General features: G+C 45.3%; 1 protein-coding gene across 3 annotated transcripts in view; it reads right to left on the reverse strand.

The window, feature by feature from the left end:
* TNKS (tankyrase) overlaps positions 1–26,305 on the reverse strand; it is a 2,071,987-nt gene that overhangs the window by 2,034,801 nt on the left and 10,881 nt on the right. For all 3 annotated transcript variants that reach the window (XM_069626094.1, XM_069626093.1, XM_069626092.1), the window contains exon 2: positions 17,829–18,053. In XM_069626094.1, the coding sequence (XP_069482195.1) occupies positions 17,829–18,053 (225 nt within the window). The remainder of the gene's footprint in view (positions 1–17,828; positions 18,054–26,305) is intronic.

The following is a 26,305-nucleotide window of genomic DNA, read 5'->3' on the forward strand; positions in this document are numbered from 1 at the left end:
CATCAGTAAATATTCTCGCCCAACCCGTCCCCACGGGAGCCACAAAATGCACAACACATGTATGTTGCAGATTATACATACATGGCGGGAAACTGTCCCGCTATGGTGCTCTTGGGGTCAACAGATATGGCAAATTAAAGGGGCTCACACGTTAGACATGGCTTGTAGGGTCCTACATTTGATCTATTTCTTAAATTACACGCAGTTCCATACCACTTGCAGCAATAGGAACATGAGTTTCTACCCTGAGTGGGAGAAGGCGGAAGAGTGCGTCCCATAGAGAAGCAAAATAACGCAAAGGCACCAAGCATATTAGAGGCATCAGGGAGACCTGTGTTATGGGGGTTCAAGCAAATGAATGCAATAAAAGAAAGGCAGGACTCCGTGTGGGCCCATATAGGGCTTGGAACTCTCATAATACATCCCCGACAAGCTATAACCATAGGTAAGCTGTGCAAGGAATGCTTTCACAGTACCATCTGAGTGAGGTGATACAATCTCGATAACTTCATAAGAGAAGAGAATTGGACAGCCATCATGCAGTCAGCTGCTAGTCTGAGGTGCACCCAAAATGGGCGTGTCAGGAGAACAGCAACCTGCACCACCTCCTACCCTAACGAACCTTGTGAGGTGGGACAAGCATCCATAACAGGAAAAACTTTGCACTTGGTCAAGCAATAATGCAGATCCTGCTAACAAAGTGAGGCAGTACAGCGAGGATTTCATGCTGCAGATTCTAATGATCAAGCGCTGCAACAAGGCTTCTATGCACTAAGATGTCATAACAGATGTGGGTTTGATTCAAAATGACCTCATTAGAAGAGACCAAGAAGCCTCATAAGTCTCTGTAGTAACTGATTTTTTGGACACTCAGCAGAGGGGTCCCAGATTTGAATGCGATTTCATGGCCAGAACAAACAGGCACTTAACTTGGTCCAAGGTGGCAACATGCCAGACGATGTCCGGCTCTACTTTCTTATTGGTTAGTGTACTGGCCAAGTGTACTAGCAGCATCTGGTTGGCCATCCGGTTCAACAAATTGGATATTGCACGGGGTACTGACCATACCCATTCAAACCACACCTATGATATGTCAAGAATTACATTCTTGGGGTAATGTACATTGGGAGAATGATACGTAGGTCCGAGAAGATTACGGTGCCATATTCACATGCATGTGCATCACCAGCTAGGCCTGAAATAACGTACTCATTACGGGAATGCCAAGGTTCTACTAGGATAATGTGTGCACATGCAAAGCCAATGAATTCCTGTGGCAGTAACGCGAGATGCACACTGCATATTGCACCAAAGGACTCATTCTACTAAAAAGGCACAGCCTACAAAATGGTTCATATTTGGTACATTACAACCAATATTGCTGTTATGTCCATATAGGAATACCAACTCTGATCACCATAGGCACACAAGTTAAATGCTGTGGGTTCATTTTGGATCAACCTAGATCATTACAAGTAAAATAATTATCCTGGCTTGGCTTCAATTTACAAAAACACGAATACCCGAATTTGAGCTTATAGATAGCAAAGCTGTTAAAACACATGTGGAAGTGTGAAGCACTGAAGATACACATCTCCAGTCACACTTTGCTGTGGTCAAACAGACTGCATCTCTGCTGGGCTCCGAACATACGAGGCAGGAAGTCTTGCACTCTGACAGTTCACAGCTCAGTGGGGTCAATGCTGCGCTTTCTGCAGGGACAAAAGCAGCTTCAAGTCTACAAAAAGGGAGAAGTGCCTTGGACACAGTCATTAGAACATTGACTTCGTACAGCTGGCTGTTGATAATACCTGGACTATGTCTCATTTTGTTGTAGACACTGAAATTATGACTAGCCACAAAATGAAAGCCTTGAAACAACCCGTCTCCGGTACATAACAGAGCTGTGCAGACGTCTGGGATAAAAGCGGTGTTCGCTTTTTCAAAAACATTTAATTTTGTCATTAATCAGGAAGCAATCTTCTGTGTCAGCCATCGCTAAATGCAGAGTGTCACGAAGAATCATTGCTTGCGAAGAATGTGGGGCCGCAGCCTCACCGTCGAGAATGGCACTAACAGGCTTCTCCAGAACATTATCTGTGCATAGAGACATTTGCAGATTCCAGAGGTACTTCCCGCAAGTATTCTGTGAGCTCATTGAAAGTTCCCCTGAAACCACGCCCGATAATGGGGGCATGCCAGAGCAAGTAAAACTGCTCAGAAAACTACGAAAGCGATTGTTGCCAAATGCATCGAGCACTCCCAAGGGCACGGCCAAGGAAGCACCTGGGCCCTATGCCTCAAAGCCAGACACACGTAACAAAGGAACTCACATATTGGTTTATTTTCAAGGACACTGATTCAAACTATTAACTGTTTATGAAAGTGACAATGTGCTCAGGATCACACATTCCAAAGCCCATCGGGTAAAAAAAACCAGGGGCCAGGCTATGTTGGTTACTAATTAAATCTCAAAAGAACCTGTGTCGTATTTTGAAGCCATCGCCAATAATGATTTTTCAATTAAACCATATACCTCACATTAAATACATGCATTCTTAGCTAGGTCCAGTTGCAATATAATGGACTCATGTTGAATACCTCAATGTTAGATACATGTACTCATTCATGCCGACGTTGGCAAGTAGTGCTAACTATTTGAAATGTGGTGCAGCAATTGATATTTTTTTTTATTTGTGTATAGCAGACAGCACATGCTTCTAGGCACTCCAATTTATCAAGCACCTTATGTTGATCCTTGCATGCAACAGCTATGTGCTAAAATATGAATGTATACATGTTTTTGCCACCAATATAGGCAATCTTTATGTAATTATAGCTCCCAGTAAGCGTATTAAAGACTTCACGGTGCTACAAAATCCTTTGATCTGTGTCAAATTGCCTTGAGGGGGTGTCACAGATTAATGAGTCGTATTAAGACAAGTTGGCTCAAACCAGGCAAATTTTTAGCAAGAGACTACAAGTGTTGGTCGAGCAGAAAGCACAAGTTCATAATACAGGAGCTGTTTTCAAAGGACAAGCATAGACGAACAAGTTACTTTACCTGGTAACGTTCTTTCGATGGGATGTTCCGACGATGTATTCCACATCTATGACAGGTAATGTCGATATGCTGTCCTCGAAGGCCTCCGTCGAGCCGATATCACCGGATGTTATAAGTAGGTCGCAAGACGGCCATAGCCTCAGTTGAAATTCTTTCCCAGAACGTGTGGCACCAATCTTCTGCCAGAGTGACTACAGAAAGCCTTGCGGAAACGAAAGCTGCAATCGCATAAGAAATTCTGTAGAGGAGCAGGTAGGGAGGGAGCGATGTGGAATAAGTCATCGGAACATCCCGTCGAAAGAACGTTACCGGGTAAGTAAGTAACTTGTTCTTCGAAGGGATTGTTCCTCCGACGTATTCCACATCTATGACAGACTTCCAAAGTAGTACCAACGTATAAAGGTGGGAAAATAATTTAGAAAGTTAGTATGCCCAATCCAATAGCAGAATAGAGGACTGCCTTACCAAAGGCTAAGTCTTGCCCATGGATAGAGTCCAGGGAGTAGCGTTTCACAAAAGTATGGACAGAGGCCCATGTGGCTGCTTCACAAATGTTACGAATGGGAACCCCCCAGAGCAGAGGAGGCAGCCACACCCCTAGTAGAATGGGCCCTCAAGCCTACTAGAGGGTCCTTACCCGCCAGACGGTAGCATTCCGAGATGGTCAAGATAATCATCTGGACAAGGTCTGCTTAGTAACAGCTTGACCCAAATGCCTTCCAGCATATCCTACAAAGAGCTGATCGTCTACTCTGACCCGGGACATGTGCGAGATGTAGACGCTTAACGCTCTCCTAGGATCCAACCTATGGAGCCTCTCCTCTTCCTTACCAGGATGCGGAGGAGGATAGAACGCCAGAAGAATGACCTTCTGGCTTAAATGAAATTCCGACACAACCTTCGGAAGAAAAGGACGAACCCATAGGACAACCCTGTCCTTATGGAACACTGAAGGGCAGCTTGGCGGATAGTGCCTGCAACTCACTCTGCGAGCGGAAGTAACCACAACTAAAAATAGTTTAAGGTCAACAGTCTCAAAGGACAAGAATGTAAAGGCTCGAAGGGAGCTCCCACTAGGAATTTCAGAACCAGGTTCAAATCCCAACCCGGCACCTGGAAAGGTGATGGTGGGAACGCATTAGTGAGCCCTTTTCATAAACCGAGAAATCATAGGAATCTTAAAATAAGAACACTCCTCAGACGAGCGCTTAAACATGGACAGCGCCGCCAGGTAACCTTTAATGGTACCCACTTGCATGCCCTTTTGGGTTAACGAAAGCAAAAAAAAAGAGAACCACAGGAACGGTACATGAAAAAGGATCCACATTCTTAACCCTGCACCAGGCGCAGAACTTCCTCCAACGGCAACGGTACAGGGACTTTGTCGCGGGCCTTCTGGCTGAAAGCAACACCTCCATCACGTCTTCAGGGAGGTCCCAATCCTTATACCTCAACCTTTCAGAAGCCAAGCATGAAGGTTGAGAGACTTGACCTCTGGATGGAGAACCTCTTGCGAGAGGGGATCGCCTCGGTAGGGAAGAAGGCGTGGAGGGCAGATGGACATGTCGAGAAGGTTTGGGTACCGCGTTTTCCAGGCACATGCCGGAGCAATGAGGATCATTCGGGAACCGAACCTCCGCAGCACTTGCGGTATTACGGGGACCGGAGGAAACACGTAGAGCAGTGGGAAGGACCACTCCACTACGAACGCGTCCCCTAAGGCTCCTTTTGGAGGAAATTCCCACGAGCAGAATCTTTCGCACTTCCGGTTGACACAGGTGGCGAATAGATCCACTTGCGGGGTCCCCCAAAGAGCGAAGATCTCCAGGAGAATCTCCTGAGCCAGCTCCCACTTGTGAGAGACCATGCTCTGCCTGCTCAGAGCGTCCGCCGCCACGTTTTCGTCTCCAGATGAACTGCCGAGATCAAAATTTCCTGCTGGATGGCCCAGAACCAGAGCTTCAGTGCCTCTCTGCACAGAGGTAGAGACCCCCCCCCCTTTTTGTTAAGGTAGTGCATGGCCACTGTGTTGTCCGTCAGAATTAGGACATTCTTCCCCCGCACAGCCGGCAAAAAAGCCTTCAGGGCTAGCCTAACGGCCCTCAGCTCCAACAGATTGATATGGAGCCTGGACTCGGACGGAGACCAATGACCGCGGACTGTCAACTCAATGGCATGAGCTCCCCAGCCTGCGAGGGATGCGTCCGTCAGGATCGTCACCTCTGGCTAGGGTAGCCAAAATAGAGCCCCCTTCATCAGATTGCCTTTGACGGCCCACCACAAAAGATCCTGGGCGACCGAGGGCGGCACCTGCACAGGATTGCGACCACTGCATCTTGAGAGCCCACTGCAAAGATCTCATCCGCAGACCGGCCTCTGGCACCAGAAGAATGCAGGATGCCATGAGGCTGAGCAATCTGTGTCCGTCAGGATCGTCACCTCCGGCCAGGGTAGCCAAAATAGAGCCCCCTTCATCAGATTGCCTTTGACGGCCCACCACAGAAGATCCTGGGCGACGGAGGGCGGCACCTGCACAGGATTGCGACCACTGCATCTTGAGAGCCCACTGCAAAGATCTCATCTGCAGACCAGCCTCTGGCACCAGAAGAATGCAGGATGCCATTAGGCCGAGCAATCTCAAGAAGACGAATGCCGGGAGACACTGGGCACGTTGAAATTTGTCCATCTGCAGAATGTGGTGAGCCCTCACCCGGGGAGGCGAACACTGCCCCAGGGATGTGTCTAGCACTGCTCCGATGTACTGGAGCCGCTGGGTAGGTGTCAAATGAAACTTCTTTAAGTTGAGGGAGTAGCCCAGCTTGTGAAGGGAGTGGCAGGTGACGGACAGATCCAGGGCTTGCTCGGGAGAGCTCACCCTGATCAACCAATCATCCAGGTAGGGGTAGACGTGAACCCCCCTTTCTTGAGATACGCTGCCACCACCACAATGAGCTTGGTGAAGATCCTCGAGGCGGAGGTCAATCCGAACGGCAGGACCCGAAAATGAAAATGCGAGTCGCCAATCGCGAACCTCAGGAACTTCTTGCGCTTGGGATGAACTGGCACATGAAAGTAAGCATCCTTGAGGTCGAGACACACCAACCAGTCCTGAAGTTGAAGGGCCTGGAGGACTTGAGAAATAGTAACCATCTCCTGAGGAGCTTGTTCAAACCACGCAAGTCCATGGTGGGTCTCAATCCCCAGTCTTTCTCCGGAATCAAAAAATATGGGGAATACAATCCCTTGCTCCTCTCCGCTACAGGCACTAGTTCTATGGCGCCTTTCTCCAGCAGGGATTTGATTTCCTGCGCAAGGAGCGGATCTGGACTCTTCAAAGAGATTCCCTGGTGGATTGTCGTGAGGCCTCTGCTGGAAAGGAAGACAGTAGCCGTGGGCTATGATCTCCAGAACCCACACATCTGAAGTAATGGCGCGCCATTCTACAAGATGCTACGCCAGCCTTCCCCCAACCGGTGAACCACGGGACATGGCCTCATGACTGAGCTGAAGCGGCTGTGGCAGTGCCTGAGGGCAAAGAGGCAACTGCCCGAGCAGCCTTGGCACCTCGAATACCTTTTTTTCCACCTCTGGTACTCCTACGGTGGCCCCTTTGACTTGCAGCTCCCCTCGATCTACCAAAGGAAGAGTAGTATCTAAAGTAACCTCCCCCCCATTGCTGTCCCCTAGGACAAAAAGGCGGAGGCTGGCGAACTGCAGTGCTCAACGACTTCGCGGCAGCTTTGGAGGTCTGCAATCTCTCAAGACTCTAGTCAGCCTTGCTGCCAAAAAGATGTACACCATCAAAGGGCATGTTGAGGAGCCGGGCTTGTACTTCAGGAGCAAACCCCGACTTGTGCAGATTTGTGTGGTTGCGCATCACGGTGTTCGCCGCCATGGACCGGCTGACAGTCTGCCATGTCCAGACCCGACTGAACAGATTCACACATGGCATCCTTTCCATCCTGAACGAGGGCAAGAAAACCATCCCGTTCCTCCCCTTCGGGAATATGTTCAGCCGCCAAAGACACACAATTCCACAGATTTTGAGTGAAACGTGCTAAGGCACACACAGAGTTGGCTGCCTGTAAAACCATGGGTGGACCTTGGTCAAGGATATCTGTCAGGTCATCCTGCAGAAGATCCACTGGTGGCGCAGACCACCCCAAGTACTCCGTCACCCTCGACTTGAGACGCCGGTATGAAGACTCTGCGTGCGTGCCAGGCTCAGGCCTACCAAACTCAACCTCCGGAGGTGTCTAGACCACTGGCATTGTGCAAAGACTGACGCAGGACTTCCAACTGGCTATGACCAGACAAGAGTTCGTCAGGAACTAAACCTTCAAACGCTTCATCCACCTCAGAGATGTAATCTAGAAGCTGGAATAAATCCCTGGATGAGGGCACATCAAAAGGCGTTGACGGAATCAGAGTCGACATCGAGCGTGGCACCGATGGCTTCGACTCAGGCCTCGAGGGTAGTGCCCCGAGTGTGTCCTTCGACGGCCCCGGCGCAGATGGCGTCGATTACTTCCTCGGAGCCTCGAGCGAGTCCCTCAACGGACATGGCGCTGATGGCGTCGACGTCTTCTTAGAAGACCTCACAAGGTTCCACCGGTCTCGAGGGCGCCTAGGACTAGGACCTGGAGTGGGAATGGCTAGAGAGATCCACCTTGTCCGACCTGGAAAGTTCCCGGTGATTGCGCCGACCGCCCGAGCCCGAAGGCATGCGAACAGTGGCCCTAGCGCATTCCTTGCCAGCATCTCTCGACGGCACGGATGGAACAGAGCCCTGCGACTCAAAAATTGTCATCATTTCCTTACGAAATGCGTCCCATTCCGCAGGAGAGGAATGCTTGGTAGGACAAGCTACCCACCATCTGGCGGAGTCCTCAGACGAGGAAGGCGACTGGTGCCAGCGCTTCTGTGAGTGCCTAGAAGAGGCAGAGGAATGGCAGGCACTAATCCGGCACCGAGACGCCCTGGGCTGACGCCGACGATGCAGAGAGTCGCCCCTCAAATCGTCGGTCGAAAGCCCAGTAAATTTCAACTTTCGGGGCTTGGAAACCCTACCTCCCGACAGCTTCTTCTTTCATTCCTGCAAGGCCTTTGACGTCAAAGACTGGCATTCGTTTCTTTCATTCCTGCAAGGCCTTTGACGTCAAAGACTGGCATTCGTTACTGTCATCGGTGGCGTGGTCCTCACTGAGGCACCAGAAGTAGATGTCTTGGGGGTCCATAAGTGACATCTTGGAACCACAGTCCCAATACTTCTTGAATCCCGACCGTGGGGTCGAAGACATGACAACTTCACAAACCAAGTTCGAAGAACCGATAGAATCAGAAGAACTGAGGCGCGCCGGGATCTCCAAAGCGATAACGTTTGCGGAAAAAACGGAACTGAGGCTACGGGCGTCGTGTGTCCTACTTATAACATCCGGTGACATCGGCTCGATGGAGGCCCTCGAAGACAGCGTGTTGACGTCATTAACGCAGAAAAAAATTCCGAGGCAGGCCAGCTGTGGTGATTCACCGTCATAGATGTGGAGTACGTCAGAGAAACCAATCCCTTCGAAATACTGCACATGCTCCATTGAATACAAACTAACGTAGTCAGCAAAGAACAAATGGATATTCTGTTGCTTGGCTCTAGCAAAGGCGATGAACAGGACATGATAACATCCTCTTTCTATCCACAGAATAGCAGCTCCCTGTCTCAAACTGCTAAATTGAAGGGATGCCTTTTTTCGCACCAGTCAGATCAGATAAGCCAAGGACAGGAAGCACAATACCAAAAAGACACAGGACGGTTGTACGTGTGCACAGACAAGTATCACCCTTACCCTGTTCAGAAAAGCATTTACTAGAATGAGGTTTTAAGTGGTCTAGGAACAGAACACACATGGTGCTCCGTCCTCAAGCACAAACCCATGTTCTCTAAGGGAAAAAAACAAGGATCAAGGACATTGCATGTCTCTTGATTATGAACATAGGTACATCATGTAGGCAAAGCAGAGGAGCAGGTTTAAGCTCTAGACTTCAGCTTTGCAGGCCAAAGAAATCACACACACATTTTAGGCAGACCATGTCCCGCTTTAATATAAAAATCACAGGCCGGCGGCGTAAAGACACAAACACACACACACACACGAAATTGTGGGGGTTGGGAAGAAAAATCCATTGCAGGTTCCCGAGCACAAGGCACGAACAAAGGCGAGAGGGCCTAATCGATACGAAGTCGTGGTCAATTCGCATGCAGCCCAGCAAGGCCTGAAAAGCATGAGTTTGAATGAGGAAGTCAAATTTGTGAGACTGTGGGTGTTGGTATGTTACAACACTCATAACATAACTTAGTATAGACCAACATAACACAAACTCCCATTTTACTCAAGCTGGCATCTTAAAATGAATTGTATTTGATCTTTATTAAATGTAAATCATGCTTTTAGCTTACGCAATAATGCTCTTCACATGTTCGGAAATATGTTACGTTATAATTGTTGCTTCCATAGTAGGTGTAATGAGAATTAGGGCTGGCAGAGAACAGAAGTAATAATATATTGACTTGCTACCCTCAAGTGTCAGTTTCACATTTCTGATTAATGCTTCATAATGAGGTCTCCGAGTCGAAACGAATAACACAAAAAAATGGTCTGGCTGTGTTATGTCAAGTATGTCAAGTATGTCAAGGGGTACAAACCCTCAAGGGAACAGTCCGAGCGCAAGGCCAAACACCTAACGGCATCTCTCGCCATAGAACACAATGTTTGCCCACTTCACACATCAATATTTTGGGTGGAGGAAGGGGGCAGAAAATCACGCCCTATTGGGGCAATTCTGTCAGTAGCAGGCCGAATATTGGTCTGTGCAGTACAAGCTGGTGCGTTGCGGGGATTGTGCGTGTTACTGGATGGGCAGAATGAATTTATGATGTTAAGAGTGTATGCCAAAAGATCATGTAAAGTATTACAAAGAAGTGTTCCAGACGTAACGCGTGGCCACGAAAGCCCTAGAACTACCCATGAGTTAATTCAAATAACCGTCAGTAAAATCAAGTACCGTGGTGATTGACGAGTGAGCAAAAGGTCTCTTGCTTGAAGAGACAGGTGTAGGGAAGGGATTATTCCCTCATCAGTCACGCTTACCTTTCTCATGTGGTGCTGGAATTCACTTCGGTCTAGTCTGCGTCAATCGGCCCTGTGAGGCTCGCGGTTTCCGTTTTTAGTTAAAAGCATTCCTATTCGCTTGACTGCAGAGCCACAGATTGGTTGTACAGTCTTGTCATGCGATTGGTCCATAACTTACTACATGCTGGTACGTGCTCAAGGGCCTGCCCCAGGTATTACCCCAAAATAACGAGAGCCAACACTGAATGCATGTTTTTTTTTGTGCATACGGCATAGTAAAAAAATGACGAATCCCAAAATGCCAGTCAAGGCTTCAGGGAATGTGGTGCTGTCCCCTACTTACAAGACATTACAAGCAGTGGAAAAGATTCATAAAAAATAAAAAATAAATAAAAATAAAAAGAACGCACCCAGCAGCATAGAGCCGACCCACGTTCGTGGAAGTGGACTGGCGCTGCAGGGATAGAGGGGAGTCGGCAGCACACAATAGTGTGCTGCTGAAAAAGTAGGGGGAAGTGGGGTACAGTGATCCGTGTCATCACTGCGAGCAAATGTAGATTCCTGCCCATGCTCCCCACAAATTCCATTGCCACCCACAATAAAAACCCACAAACAAATGCGCCTGCCGTTTAAGGAAATGTGCAGTGCAAGTTTCATCTGCTTCCTACACTTTCTTTTTAAAAATGACGGTTTCTTTTTCAAATAAAAAGTACAGGAACAGTAACAAAATTTAATGAATAGAGGATCACCGCTCCCACCCACTTCAACCACTAACAGTAAACAGAAGAAATCAAAAAAAAAAAAAAAAAAAAAAAAAAAAAAAAAATCACACCACCCCTGAGAAGTCTACACTGGCTTCAATCTCATTAACAAAGGCCTCTGCAACGCCCATAAATGACTGCACGGTCAAGGAGCTGAATTCCCACAGGCCAAGATCAACCGTTCCCAACCAAGAAGAAACCCAAGATCAAGCGACATTCAAAATCGAAAAAATATGAAAAATTGACATTGGGAGGAACTGCAATCGAATGTCTAATTGCCAACCTATGGAACACAATCCCCAAGGAGAGGACAGAAGGCCATCTGACCTTCAGAAACCGTTTAAAGTCTGGCCATTCAACTCACAATGATTAACATAAAACCTGCACAGCCAGCAACACCAATGTAGAGTCAAGATAACCCAATAACAGTACAAACTTCAGAATCCAACAAAACTAACCAAACACACCAGCTACTGACACTGTGCCTCCAGACTCCTCCAGCACAACCTACACTTAGCTCATACAATTCCAACGGATCAGTTTAACCTCACAAACGCAGACAACCACACACATCCACCACCAGGCAAACTGCTGCAAACATACCAACCACTGGACGTTGCCCTTTCCGGACACAATAAGCCCAGAGCACACAATCCTAACGCACCTAGAAAGCAGACTGGCACAAGACACCAGTTCCTTCTGACTCCAACACCACTAACAGAAAAGCACAACTTCTATCCTACTCCCTCTGCCTTCAGGAATCTACACAACCCACTTTCGTTCAGCACCATGTGAGCACCTGGAGACCATGCCAATGGCAACGGTGCTCGGAATAAGAACTTTACATGCAGCAATTAAACGTACCAAAAATATTACTGTTTAAAACTTTAGCTATTATTACAACCTGCATACTAAATTGGGGCAGCAGGAAATGTGCGTTTCCTAGCACCCTCTCCCAAGCGCCCCCTAACTCCAACAAGTTCAATGAAACATGAGTACAATTATTCTCTTTAGGCTTGGCTGTGGCACTGCATAACCAAGTGAGACAGGGTGCTAAAAGCTTGTTGTGCCCATGAAGTGTACATTGGTAGGTCATCAAAACACTGGATCATTTAATGACTTATTTTCCACCAAATTCTTTGTTTGCACAGAGAAATACAATTCAAACCATTTCAGTAAAGATATGCAACTAGAAGCTCAGCTGATGTTTTGAACACGATTCCCATGATTCTTCACCATTGACAGATGGGAGTTGGGGAGTTGCAGTCCATAACACCTGGATAGTTAAAGGTTACAGGCACATAGGCTAATCCATACAGGTCATCAACTAGCTCTAAACAAATTCCAGAAAACTGGATGTTTACAAATATTATATTCAATTTGATATTTTACATTTTAGTGAAAGGATTGTCAAATCAAAATACAGAACCAACCTATTTCTCCAAAGCAAGTTATATATGTATACACACTTTTATTAACAATGCATGGTTTCATTTAGCATAAAACCCTTCACACAATTCATATGTAAGTAACAGTATTTAAGCAAAAATGTAACATTCATTATAGACATAGCCAAGTACATCTAAACAGATATTTATAATTAAAACCATGAAAATCGTTCTAAAGATCCAATTTACTTTTTAACCGATAGTCTGCAGAAATGACTCCGTCTTTAGTTAAAATAGATAAAGTTACTTACCCATGGCAACGTTATTTCGACTGGATGTTCCTCCCATGTATTCCTCATCTTATGGTATATCCATATCCAGCTTTAGCTGTTGCGGAAATAAAAAAGTCAGCAGGGTCTTGGCATCTACATCGATGGTATATAGCGTGCGCAGCGACCGTTGGCTTCAGTTCTATTTTTACATGTACTGGTTTATCCTACGTCCAACAGATACTCACCCTGAAAGAGCGTAAATTGCAATGACATGGAAATTCTACTGCAGGGTAGGCTGGGAGAGGCGATGAGTAATATTGTAAGAGGAACATCCAGTCGAAACAACATAACCATGGGTAAGCAACTTGGTCTTTGAATGGATTGTGTCCTCCCACATATCCTCAGGTTTTGATAGACTCCCAAAGCAGTATTATGTTCTTTTGTAAGAGGGAGTCAGAATGTACAGTTTCCAATTAGAGTTTAGGGGTTACTTATTGGTCTGTGTGGACAGAAGGTAATGCTGCCTTCCCAAAAACACCTTCCCGGCCTGAGCAAGCATCCAGACTATAATGATTAGTGAAAGTGTGGACTGAAGACCATGTTGCAGCCACACAAATATCCTGAATTGGTACTCCCCTTTGTAAGGCAGAGGAAGTAGCCATGCCCTGGTCGAATGTGCTCCGAGACCCTCAAGGGGATCTTTTCTAGCTAATCTGTAGCATTCCGAGATTCCACAAAAAGTTGTTAGTCCTGTCTTAATTTGGACATTCGGGAAATATAGAAAATAAGTGCACGTCTTGGCTCAAGCCTCTGCTCTTCCTTTCCATGATACTCTTCTCTTACTTTCCAGGATGAGGTGTGGGCTAGAAAGAAGGTAGAATTATTTTGAGTTAAATGAAACAGACAATTTTTGTTAGAAAGGTAGATTTAACCTTAAGGACCACTCGATCCTTAAAGAGGACTGTAAGGAGGCTTGCAGGACAAGACTTGAAGTTAACTCACCCTACAGGTTGATGTAAGAGCCACTAAAAGGATGGTATTTAAGTTTAACAATCTTAAAAGGACATGAGTGGATAGGCTGCAAAGGAGCACACATTGGAAATTTCCCTAGGTTGAGATCCCAAACAGTGACTTGAAAAGGGACCAAAGGAAAAACATGTGTTTATCCTTTCAAACACTGAATAACCAGTGGAATCTTGAAGATGCCTCTTCAGAGGAGCGCTTGAAAATGGATAGCGCTGACGATATCCTTTAATTGTACCAACCTGGAGCCCAGGTGTAACCAGAATGATAACACCATAGGTTTACTGCATGTAAAAAGTATACACATTTGTATCCCTGCACAAGCTGCAGAATTCGTTCAACCGTAGCAGTTTAAGGATTTTGTTGCTGGCCTTCGGCCGAAAGCAACATCTGCATTAAGTCACCCGGGAGGTCTGAATCCTTATATCTCAACCGCTCAGAAACCATGCGTGAAGGTTGAGTCTTAACCTCTGGATGGAGAACCCAACCCTCCTCTCGCGAGAGAAGGTCCTCTCTTTGTGGAAGACTTATTGGAGGGCAGGACATGGCCTGAAGGTCCAGATACCACATCCTTCTGGCCCAATCCAGAGCAATGATGATGATGGATTTCCGAAACTTTCTCAACCTCTTGATCACGTGGTGAATGCCGGGGACCGGAGGAAACGCGTACAGGAGCGGAAACTCAGTCCACTACGACCGTGTTTCCTAGAGCTCCTCTTGGGGGAAATTTCCTGGAGAAGTACAGTTCACACTAGCAGTTGACACTGGTTGTGAACAGATTCACAAGGTGTTCCCCAAAGGGGTGAAGATTTCCTGAAGGACTTCCTGAGCTAGTTCCCACTCCTATGTTCAGCCACCATCGTTCTGCAATACCATAAGGTGAAAGTGTACTTGGCCAGTGAACATGTGGCACTTGCCTATAACGCTCGTCATCTCTGTCCCGGGGTTGGGGGTGGGTAGTTGGGTATGCATTTTGTTTGGAGTGGCAGCCTGAACTACCAAACCTTCGGGAGTTGGATGCTAGTAAGGGTCACAGCTTGACGTTCTGTACTGGTCAGCTTTTGTTCACTGCTGGAATTAATTCTTGCATCTCCCAATTGCCCTCAACTCTCCTTTGTAAAGCTACATGGAAAGGAAGAATAGGGTCCAGCTGGGGTCCCTTATCTAAAATATCAGTGAAGTCCTCCTGCTCAAAAAGTGGTGTAGGCCTCTTCCATCCCAGATATTCTATGACCCTAGACATCAGCTGTCGGGAAGATCCACCGGCATGGTCTGAGGGATCTGGTCTGCCAAACTATCTGTGTGTGGGGGGGGGATCCAACCCACTTGCAGAGTTTCATGAAGGTCTTCCTCTCGATTCCTCCGAGATTAAGGCCTCTGGAACATTTGTTGTCCCATACTATAACCCAAAGGGTTGTGAATCATCTAAAGATGGCTCATGACCCTCAAATTGAGTAAAGACTTTGAACTTTCACGCCAATGCCCAGACTTTTTTCTCAAATTCCTTCGAGGGTTTCGCTAATTGTGTTGACAATGCCGTAGAAATCTTCGACGCCGAAGGGCTCCGACGGTTGTAGCGTTGAGGCTATTTTAGGCATTGTCTTGGTGTCTTTTGGCGCCAATGATTGTGGCTTCAAAAAGGAGTGGAGGGAACCTTTGAGTGCTCACAATGAGTTTTCTCCTTGACACCTTGTCCCAAAGGCCCACAGGTTCTGTCTTTTGCCTTTTTTTTGGGTTGGTCAACATGAACATGGCTCTTATCTTTCTCCGAGGGGTGGTGGGGGCGAGGCTGCACTCTCCAATACTTGGAGCCTTTTAGTCTGAACCTCTCCCACTCAGCCGGTGAGGCAGATTTGGCTGGGCACTGGATCCGTTCCGAAGATCTATGGCGCCTTTTCTTCGACCAGCGCGAGGATGATAAGTGGTGTGAGCCACTGTGTGATCAGGAACATCTAGCTTTCTTCTGACAGGAGAGTGGTCTCTCGACTCGGAGGATCGCTTTTTCGAAAGAGTTGTCGAAGGGTATTTTTGAGACCTGCCTGCAGCTAACTTCCCTATACACTCTTTGAGGACTTTCGCTGTCATTGATAGGCAGGACCCACACTCCAATGTTAAATGAGTAGATCTTAAGCACCACAGACACCCGATGGGTGAGGGGACGTAAGGGACATTTTCACTCCAGTCGTGACATTTTGTGAACCCCCGAACTTGGAGTCAAACATGCAGACGACTCTTTCACTAAATGCCAACGTTTGACAAGGAACCGAAGCGCACCAATATTCCAAAGCAATAGCGCTCGTGTAAAAACAAAAACTGAAGCCAATGGTCGACACCGAGAAGGAGGCACATCGAGTCGACAGGCATCGACGTGCAGTGCCCCTTGCTGAAAAAATTCCAGAGCAGCCAAATCTGGATATGGAGATACCCTAAGATGAGGACTATGTCGGAGGACAATCCATTCGAAAATTTTAAAACTTAACGAAATGTTCACTCTCAGCCAGAACTACACATCAGCAAGGCTGAGGGTCAGTTTGCCCGTTTTTCCAGGCAATACCCAGGCAAATTAATTGAGTGCTAGTGTACAAATATGCTGAATAAAACAGGCCTCCAAGCATACAGATCAGCGCATTCCAGATACAAGTCTGTAATGGTTCCGATTTTTCTATTGTCCTTACAAAGTGTACAAGTCCTACAGTCTCTAGGAACCGCACTACTTGGTCCTATTGCCAAGGTTTTGAGCCGTTTTAGTGAAACATAAAATACAGTTTCTTCCCATCTGTATGTAGGAAACGCATTTAAATATTTTCCAACAGATGTTTATGCCTTAAATTGTAAACCACAATACACCAATAGCATTTAGAAAAAAGTATTTTTCTTGACATTTGTTCAGGTTTTACAGGCAAATTAACATGTATGTTCAATTTTTTTTAAAAATTGAAAAACTTTACAACATTTTCATGTTTCCATTTCCAAGTACATTGTGCAATGTAATATGATGTGCACATTTTACATAAATATACAAACCAAGTCTTCTTAAATGTAGCCAAATGAGACAAGGTAGCTGGCACTAATGTTCACAAAATCAACTCAAACATTAACTAAACCGAAAATCTGTCTCCATTATGTGGCCTTTGTTCAAGGTCAATCCTTTGTCTGACACCAAGCCTGGACACTAATCCATATACAAATCAATGCAAGTACTTCGAGAGAGAAAAAAAAAAAAAACCAACACCCAAATAATTTAAGTCCAACACACTCCAGAACAGAATTGCCTATTTTCAATAGAGATGCACACTTCTTTCTCCTCGTACTAAAACACACAAAGTTCGATTTAGAGACGTCAAATTCCATGCACGAAGAAAGAATATGGGTTCCAACAGCTGTTAGCGCCTCTGGAGACCAACTGCCTTGTGACCAAATAAGGCTCCACCATCAGCAAAACCAATTCATGGCAAGTGTTGGCTTCCCAGGTAAGGAGAAACGCACATTATTTTGTATAATGCAGACGTGCCTTCCGATTAGACAACAAGTGAGCAAGCACACCCGCACCCCCCCCCATGTTTAAACCTCAATTACTAGTCATAGGATCCGTGTAATTAACTTGTACAACCAGCAGGACCTTGACGGAGGTCTTAATGTGCAACATAATTTCAGAAGAGTGGGATATAGACCTCATTTTGTAAGCTTTTGCCATAAATGAAGTCAACTCCCTGGCAAACAGTTGTAACACCTGGGCGAGAAGCATACAAAGTAGCATTAATGTAGTTAAAGCTTTTGTGGCCAACACCGATAAAAGCTGTTGATATTGAACACCTCGAACAAGTCATGGCCATAGGCAAAATACCCATCTCATTTGCCCAAACTCTCAATTCATCATGGAAGACAGAGGATCTTGCTGGATGCATCCAATAACGCTATTAAGCAATAGTTCCTAGTGTCCTCTCGTTTCTTTCTCTTATGAATCGGGATCAGAAATTATTCGGTCCAGGGGTAGGGAAGCCTAGCTATGTTTTTCTATCCTAGTAGAACATTTTTCTAAAAAAAACACTTGAGAAATCTGGTGCCGTTTTAAACAAGTTATATACTTAAACTCAGTGCATACAAACCCATTAATTTGAAAGTTACAAATACAAAACATTGGAACCCATTTCAAACAAAAGTGTTTGGCACTTTGACCAAAATCCTTTAATACATACCGATGCAGACATCGATCTTTCCTTTAATAGCAGCTTCGTGCAGTGGAGTGTAATTCCAATTGTCTCTGGCATTGGGGTCAGCACCCTGGCATAACAGCAAGCTAACCACCTCAGCATGACCGAAGGAGCAAGCGTTGTGAAGTGGAATAAGTCCTCCATCATCACGGGCATGGACATTTGCGCCAGTCTGAAGTAAATGTTCAACTACATCCTTCCTCCCAAATCCTGAAAAACAGTGTGTGAAATAGCTAAATGTTACAACCAAAGGTCAGCTAAAGAAAACGCTCAAATTATAAAAACAAATGCAATGAAATTCTAATGCAACTTGCAACAAAATAAAATCACTCTGCCCCATTTATGAAAAAAGGCAGGGCATGACACGAGCAAACTCATTTCAACACAAGTGTAGCTAACGTAGCACCAACTGTTCAAAATACATTTTAAAAATCACAATCCAGTAGTAAAATGAGGATGAATTTCAGTGTGTCGCAAAGAAAATAATTTTAACCAATGCTCAAATATATATGTTACTTGTATAGAGCCTTTTACCATGATTATAATTCCGAAGAACTGTGGGTTGAACCCCCTTGGGGACCGCAATCCAGGTCATTGGAGAGTAGTGTAGAACAACAAGCATGGGTGCACTTGGTAGGTGTGCAGCCAGTGCGCAGTGGGTGAAGTGTACCTGAATACTAGCGTTAGCTGTGGTGCGGTGGCTGTGTAAGGGCAGTAGAATGTTGGCAGTAATACCAATGGGAATGGTATCTGCATTCTGGCAGTGCTGGTGCTTGAGGGCGACGTTGTGTGCAGCTAGGCTGAATTATTTGCGGGGTGTAGCTGCCTAATTGTTTGTTGGTGCAGAGGCGAAAGTTAGCATAGTGGTGTGTTTGAGTGTGTTTTCCAGGGGGCCCTCGTTTCTGTTCAGCTTCCAGTCCCCATATAGGGCATGGAATCTTCCTGTATCTTGGTGGGTCGCATTATTTGGTGACAATTGGTGGGTGGAGACAGGGAGGTCAGTCCCAAAACAATGTTCTTATTGCATAGCTGAAGGCACTATCCTCGGTCTGCAATTTCTTAAATTAGATCCCTTATAGGTATTTCTACTGGGATATACCCGGAGAGTTGTGATTGGCAACAAATATGTGCTAGGACGTTTCTTGCTACAGTTCTTCATAAGGATTACCAAGTGAGGCAGTTCCAAATTTGATAGCAATGCATTTTTTTTGCAGGTCAGAGATTTAAGTTCATAAGTGCTGATTAGTGCATGGGTTCTAGTTCTGCTAAATAGAATAAGCGGTCTGTAGTTCCGTTATATACATTCAATGGTAGGAGTGATTAGCAGCTTAACTGTTGGACGCCCCCCCCCCCTCTGATATCCGGTTCTGCTCTGGGATTCCAGGGGTGTAGCGTTAGCAGGCAGGTGCTTTCTAGGACCGATTGCGTGGTGCATAAATTGTGTGTACTTGATCAAGCTCAGGAGTGTAGGTGCTTGGGTTACGAGTCTGCCACAATTGCCCATGATTAATGGCAATAGCTGGCTTTAGGCCTCAGCGTATGCAGAGTTCCTGCAGATGAGGTGATTAATACATTCGGTCAGGTGCAGAATTCTGCCAGGGTGCCACTACAATTTGGAATTAAAGTCTGGACAGAGGCCTTAGATGGTGGGGTTGGAAATCGCCAGGCCCGACGGTCTATGGTAGGGTCTGTACTCCGCAGGGTAGCATGCCAGTTGTCGTTCTAGGTGATGGGTAAGGCAGTTAGGCGAAGCCAGGTTTTGAGTGCCTTCCGGAACATCATGTAGTCTTTGCTGTCTCTAATGCAGGAGCGATTGAATTCCACAAGTTTGGTGCCAGTGTTCAGTAGGCAGACTCTCTGAACCTGGTCGAATTGGTGGTGGGGACTACTAGGACCACCGTGCTTGACCCAAATGTGTCGGTCAGACGGTAGGGTGTGATCTCGTCTTGTAGGAATTCGGGGTCTGCTGTGTGCACTGCTCGGTGGGGAATACAAAGGAATTTGAAGGTGACCCTGCGTCCAATTGGGAGCCAGTGTAGGGTGCCGAAGGCCATTAAGATGTGGTCCCTTTGTTCCAATGTGAGAAGTAGTCTGGCGGCCAAGTTCTGAACTCTTTGGAGTTTAACTGATAGACCGGTGCACCCAAGTAGAGGGAGTTCACATAGTCCAGGCTGGACATGACACTGGACATAATCGCAGCCAGTCTGTTCGGGTAAGTAATGTAAGGAAAGATACGAATCAGGAGGCTGAGGTGGAAATGGTAGGCTTTGGATGTGTGGTGAGAGTTGAGTCCAAGTCCATTGTGCAGCCAAGGTTTTTTACTGTAGGGGTGGAGGGGGGCGACTAAGGGTGGCCATGGAGTAGGAACAGGAAAAAGGGTGGATTTTCTGCATACCAAAAGCTGCGTTTTACCTGGGTTCAGAAGGTGGTGATTAGTAGTCATCCAACAGTCGATGTCTGAAATGCATGCTGCTAGATCAGGACGGGGTCGGAGGTCGATTTGGGAATGCTCAGTCATACGCATAATAGTAGCAGGTGAGGTTGTGTGAGCGGATATTCTTGGGGAAGGAAAGGTAGAGGTTGAAGAGGGAAGAGAGGCAGGCGACTTGGGGTACTCTAGTGTTTACTGGGCAAGCATTGGAGAGGAAAGAGGGTGATTAGCCGTCTGTTAGAGCGGAATGAGGTCATCCAGGAGAGCGATGAATCACGTATTCCCAAGGAGTGCAGTCTGTCAAGGGGGATTATGCGTTTGATGGTGTCAAACGCTGCAGAGAAGTTGAGAAGAATAAGAGCTGTGCATCCTTTCACAGAGGAGAAATATCCAAAACACACTAGTATTTGTCCTGCCCTGGGGCAGTCCAGCACCGAAATGCTAGGAAATTCTCCTCTGAACAAGAGTACCAACAGCAGCCCCAGACACGTGTTTCGGTCTGGTTGGACCTCATCAGTAGGGTGGAGCTGTGCATCTCTAACAATAGTCAGCAAGGGGTCCATGTCTGGAATCCCCTTCTAACATAGGGTGAGACCCAAAGTTAATTAAAAAAAAAAAATTCTGTTCATAAAAAAAATCCAAATAAGCTCTCAAACTCTATGGTAAATTCCACTTTTGTCATCCCGAAACCTGAAAAAGACCCACTATTAACAGTGAGTTACATACAGAGATTACTTAACTCATAAAATAATCACAGAATTATCACAAACAGATTAGCGCCAATTCCAGATTATCTCCTTGGTCCATTCCAAAGTGGATTCATAAAAGGCAGGCTTGCGACCACACTGGATTCTTCAAAAACACGACTGAGACGGCAAACCATATCAAGGTTCCAGCGGCAGCAATGACACCCGGTGTTGAGAAAGCCTTTGATAATGTTTCCTGGCTCTTTAGTTGAAACACTCGATTTAGATTCAGCCCACAGTTTTCAAAAATAACAACCAGTACCTACCCCACTGCATCCATCTGTACTAAACTCTGATACCATGTCTCTCTTTCTCAAAGGAGGTACCCACCAAGGTTGCCCACTCATTACCCCCTGTAACGGTTGTATAACACGGCACACTCCAGTCAGGGACTCCTTCACCTGACAATGAGCTTGGAACACGATAAAAACACCTTTTATCTTTAATAAATCACAGGTTCTTTTATTTGAATACGCCCCAACCCATCTCGCACCCACCTTCACTAACACCTTGTGTCACAGTCAAACAGTAGGGCAGCAGCCACCAATGTTGTGGCAACACAATACAAAGATCCCCACAACACAGTTAGTTCAAACTCCTAACAATTTACAAAAACCTAAGAAAAATAGTTTTTGAAAGCAGCAGATAGCATTCAAGATAAGCACTCCCCCTGCAACACTCATCCCCAAACAACTGCTGACTAAATTATTTTGGGATGGAAGGCAGTGGCAATGAGTCAGGATGAAGAGGGGAGAATCAGATTTAGAATTCAGCCCACCACCCCAAGATGGGAGACCAGAAAAGAAAATGAAAACCCGATTTATGAGCAAACCGGCATAATCGGATTTCATATGTTTCTCGCATAGCAGTTTACAACTGTGAGCAAACCGGCATAATCGGATTTCACATGTTTCTCGCATAGCAGTTTACAACTGTGGAATTTGTGTCGCTATACTCGAGGTAAGGAAGCTTACAGTCTGCCAAGCAGGGCACCAAGGCAACATGAACACAAGGTAAGAAAGTCGATTTTGGAAAAGAAGATAACACGCAGCCGAATGGAAATTCGTTTCTACACAAGACTTGGGATGTCAGACAGCCACGGGAAGGGCATAGCTGTCAAAATCAATTTTCAGGACAAGGAACAGAGGCACATAACAGATCAGATTCTGACAGAAAGCGTTACCCTCAAAGGGACTATGGTTTGGGGGGTTTTCTATGGGACAGATGGAGATTAGAATTTGTAGGAATGCACAATACACAGGCAAATACAAAGACTAATTCTGTTGAGGCTATATTTTTAAGGACTATGGTTATTAAAGAAAGGCACTTGGCATGAGGTGTTTAATTTCGAACGTCAACCAACTCACTGTTAATCTCTTTATAGGGGAATGAATTGATTTACTGCAAAAATAATGCTAAGGGTATATACAGACTATTGAAAGGTGTATAAAAAGGAATGACCTAACATACACAGGCTAATCGAGATTTGTCTATGGAAGGGTGAACGGATTACACAATTTGGGACTTGAATGGGATTTTTTCTTCAATGGGATACAAGGGTCAAAAGACCGGGATGCGCCATTTGGGGACTGGGGTTATGCGCTACTTACAATGTAAGCTTGAGTTTGGGATTCTGGAAAGCCAGTGATGTCTCTGGTCACTCTGGACAGAGAGGCTAAGGGATCTTGTCACTCTGGATAGGATTCTGGACAGCTAGGCAAGGTCTGGTCGATGGGGTCAGCTAGGCAAGGTCTGGTCACTACACTCTCTTGGATGGTGTCAGCTACCTACTCTTTCTCCCTGGATCTCGTTTTCGAATCTGAATCCCTTGTGTTTCTTTCTCCCCCGTATATAGCCAAAATGGCATCTCATTTACAATCTGGGGGGCGGTGGGGTACTCTGGAATTACTACCTACCAGTCCTCTCTGCTCGCCCTGGGCCGATTGGTTCAGGGCAAATGACACCATTTGTGTGTTTGCATTCATAACCTTTCTTTGTCTCTTAATTCTACTGTTTAACAAGAATGAGTTAGACCAAAACTTCAACTTTATAATAGCCAGCACCATAAGAAGCAGATATGCAGATTCAATAGGTCACAGGGAATTGGACAATCAGATCACCGGCTCTGTGCGAGGTCTCATCGCCTTTTGGCACATTTTTGCCCTTTTTATGAAATGCATAATATTTAAAATTCTGCCAATGACTACACATATTCCCAATTACATTTTGCATATTTCCAGCAAGTTTCATATCTGTCCCATTTAGAAGTCAACCCGAAATGCGTCTTTCATGGCCATTTCAGTTCACCGGGTGCTAGAAACATATACTTGGTCTCTTTACATTCATCTAATACAAATTTACTACTTATTCAGGGGCTGAGAAAAAGGTCTTAAAATATGGAAGTCCTTTAATGTCAATGGGGATGATTTGTCACATGTGTGGGCGGTGCTACAGACCCCCACAGAAACTGTCTCTGCCTGGCTTGGCTTACAACAAAGGACTTTTATGATGCCCTTTGAAGTTTGACAGTTCCTCCTCACGCACAGGCCATACTCGCTTCCTTTATGCCTTCTTCCAGGGCTGCCTGCTAGTCTAGCAGGGCAGTGAATCCCCACACTCTCTGCCACCTCACATGCCATTGTGGGCCGGTTCACTTTTGGATTCGACTTTTCTGTGAGAGGAAAGGCCTGCCATTAAGTTTTGTGCCTGGGCCAAAAACCCAGTTTTACTGGTTTCTGAGTCTTTTCCAAGGTAACCAAATGTGTGTGGACAAATAATGTACATTGTGTAGCCAAACGCACACCTACATATTCAATGATCTCTGTGCAAGCAAAATGCAGTCATGTGATTCAGTCAGACAATGAATGGCATTCTTGGGATGTATTGCCTAACTTTTTGGCATTCATATGGAATAAGCACGCAGGGATGGGTTTCACTTCAACACAATTTTGTGGTGTTTTAGAAGAAACAAATGCAGGGCCGTCTTGAATGCCGTGTGCAACTTTAGTATTCAGATGACAGAACAGCAAATGTAGTGCCGTTCTGAATGCAGGTAATTTTCTTATGATTCAACTGAAAGTAAAGCAAATGCAGACCCATTCTTTGGGTGGCAGTGTTCAATGCTCGCCACACATTTGCCAGGAAGACAAAAGCACAGCTGTTTTGTGGCACTTTTTAAATGTGGTTTCTGGTTGAAGGGGATTTCTGCTTGGGCCCTTAAATGCACCCGACTTCCCTTCTTTCCACTGTGCCTCTATTTATCCATCAAGCAAAATGACATTACACGTATCCAATTTGGAAAAGCATTGAACAAATTGGCTGACTATGCTGATTACATTCTCATTTTCTTAGCAACCAGCTTATCAACAACCCCCCCCAACCCACTCAGAACTTTAAAAATTAGTGAATCATACCCCCCAGAGCCAGGCTATACACAACAATAAAAAAATAAAATACAAATAATAGATCAGAAGTTATCTAACTTCACCTCTATTCTTTCAAGAGCAAGACTGAGCGCAGCAGTATAAAAATGGCAGCTAATTAATTGGGCGTATAGCTCAACCGAAACTACTCCAATTTATTAAAACCAAACCATAACACCTGGTCATGGAAATACCCAACTTGGAGGGGGTAGAGTACAAGTGTTAAAATAATGCATATCCCAATCGTTAACTACACCCCAACAATGTTGCCTCTACCCTACTTCCGAAAAAGGGCTCCAAAATGCATTAAACCACTCCATACGGAAAAGGAAAGCAAAAATAAATAAATAAATTAAAAAAAAAAAAAAAGGAGAACAAGAAAATCAGTCTCAAACTCAAATGTCTGCAAACGACAACCCTTCATAATGTCCCTTTAAAGACTACGAATTTGCATCCAAGTATAGGTACCTTATGCACTGGTTTAATTGAACCACTCAAATGTATACCAGAACGAAAACCTTGAAAGAAAAACACATTCTTTTCACTTAAGCGCCCTGCCAACAACAGCCACAAAAAGGAAAGGTCCCCTCTCTAAGAACATCAACCATACTATATCATCCGCTGTAAACTCAAACTTTATTTGAGACACAATTTCCACCAATCCATTTGGAAACGATCGAAAATGAAGCTAAAAGGCAAGTCTATCTACTGGCCAGAAGAATATTCATCTAGCATCTGACTTTCAACGGCGACAGTTACCATTTCACAGACCTCAATCACACAATGCGGTTTAAACATAACCGAAGCACCCAACCTCAAAGTTTTGATTAATTTTGTCAACCCAAACGTAGCACATTCTCCCCCGGGCATAATACATTTCTTGCATAACATCTCTCACTCCACTCACTGCTTCACAAATATACAAGTGGTATAATAAAAAGGAAGTCCCAAAATGTCATACCAAGAAAATCATGAGAATTAAATACTACGACAACACTCTCCAACGTTCAGTGGCAAAAAGTCTGGCTAGTGCATCCACAGCTTTTGCATTGGTATCACTGCACAAACAAGATTTAAAAAAAATATTGTGGAACGCTTCCAAGCTGGGAAAAAATACACCATCTGGTCTCAGAGGTATGTCGGAACTGCCAAACTCACAAAGGCCCTTTTACACCCACTATAATATGAATGCCGCTCTACCCCATGTTCTGGAAGGAGGTATGGTCCAGCTTACAACAGACAGTGGGTACCTAATGCCACCCAACAAGTCCTGCTGTAATTTTTGGATCTACATGCATGCCCGCCTGTATGGATAAAAACCCAAATTTGATTTCTTGCTGACCACCAGTCATTGGAAAAAAATAGTACAACGCCACTATGTCGAAAGGTGGACAAACATTTGTTACGGTACAAGGTGCCAACAGATCTTTGGCAACATGGGTTCTACATCACAAAACAAACAGAGTATAATAGCCTCCCCGGAAGCATTCACCAATATGCCCACCAACGCCTTCAATCAAACCCACACTACAAAGATAACCATGTTAGCATTTAAATTACCAGCCGTCCACCCCCCTGGTCACAATTACCCAAGTGTCCCAGATCTTTAACCATTTTGTTTATCCCCAAGCAGCCGCTCTTTTCCAAACATCTTGTTTTCCAGGTACTGTCCATTTTAAAAGTTATCTTCCTGCAAGTCATATCTCACGTGATGCCTGGCCCCCATCCATCATTATCTTGTCCTGAACATGTACTTGCTTGATTTGCGCTTACTAGTAGACAGCTCAATACAAAGGAATAATTGAATATGACCTCAATCATCCTGTATATGTACTAATTGAGTATTAAAAACAGTTTGTACTT

Source organism: Ambystoma mexicanum, chromosome 6p, assembly GCF_040938575.1.
Source record: "Ambystoma mexicanum isolate Mex_15411 chromosome 6p, UKY_AmexF1_1, whole genome shotgun sequence".
NCBI classification, from domain to species: Eukaryota; Metazoa; Chordata; class Amphibia; order Caudata; family Ambystomatidae; genus Ambystoma; species Ambystoma mexicanum.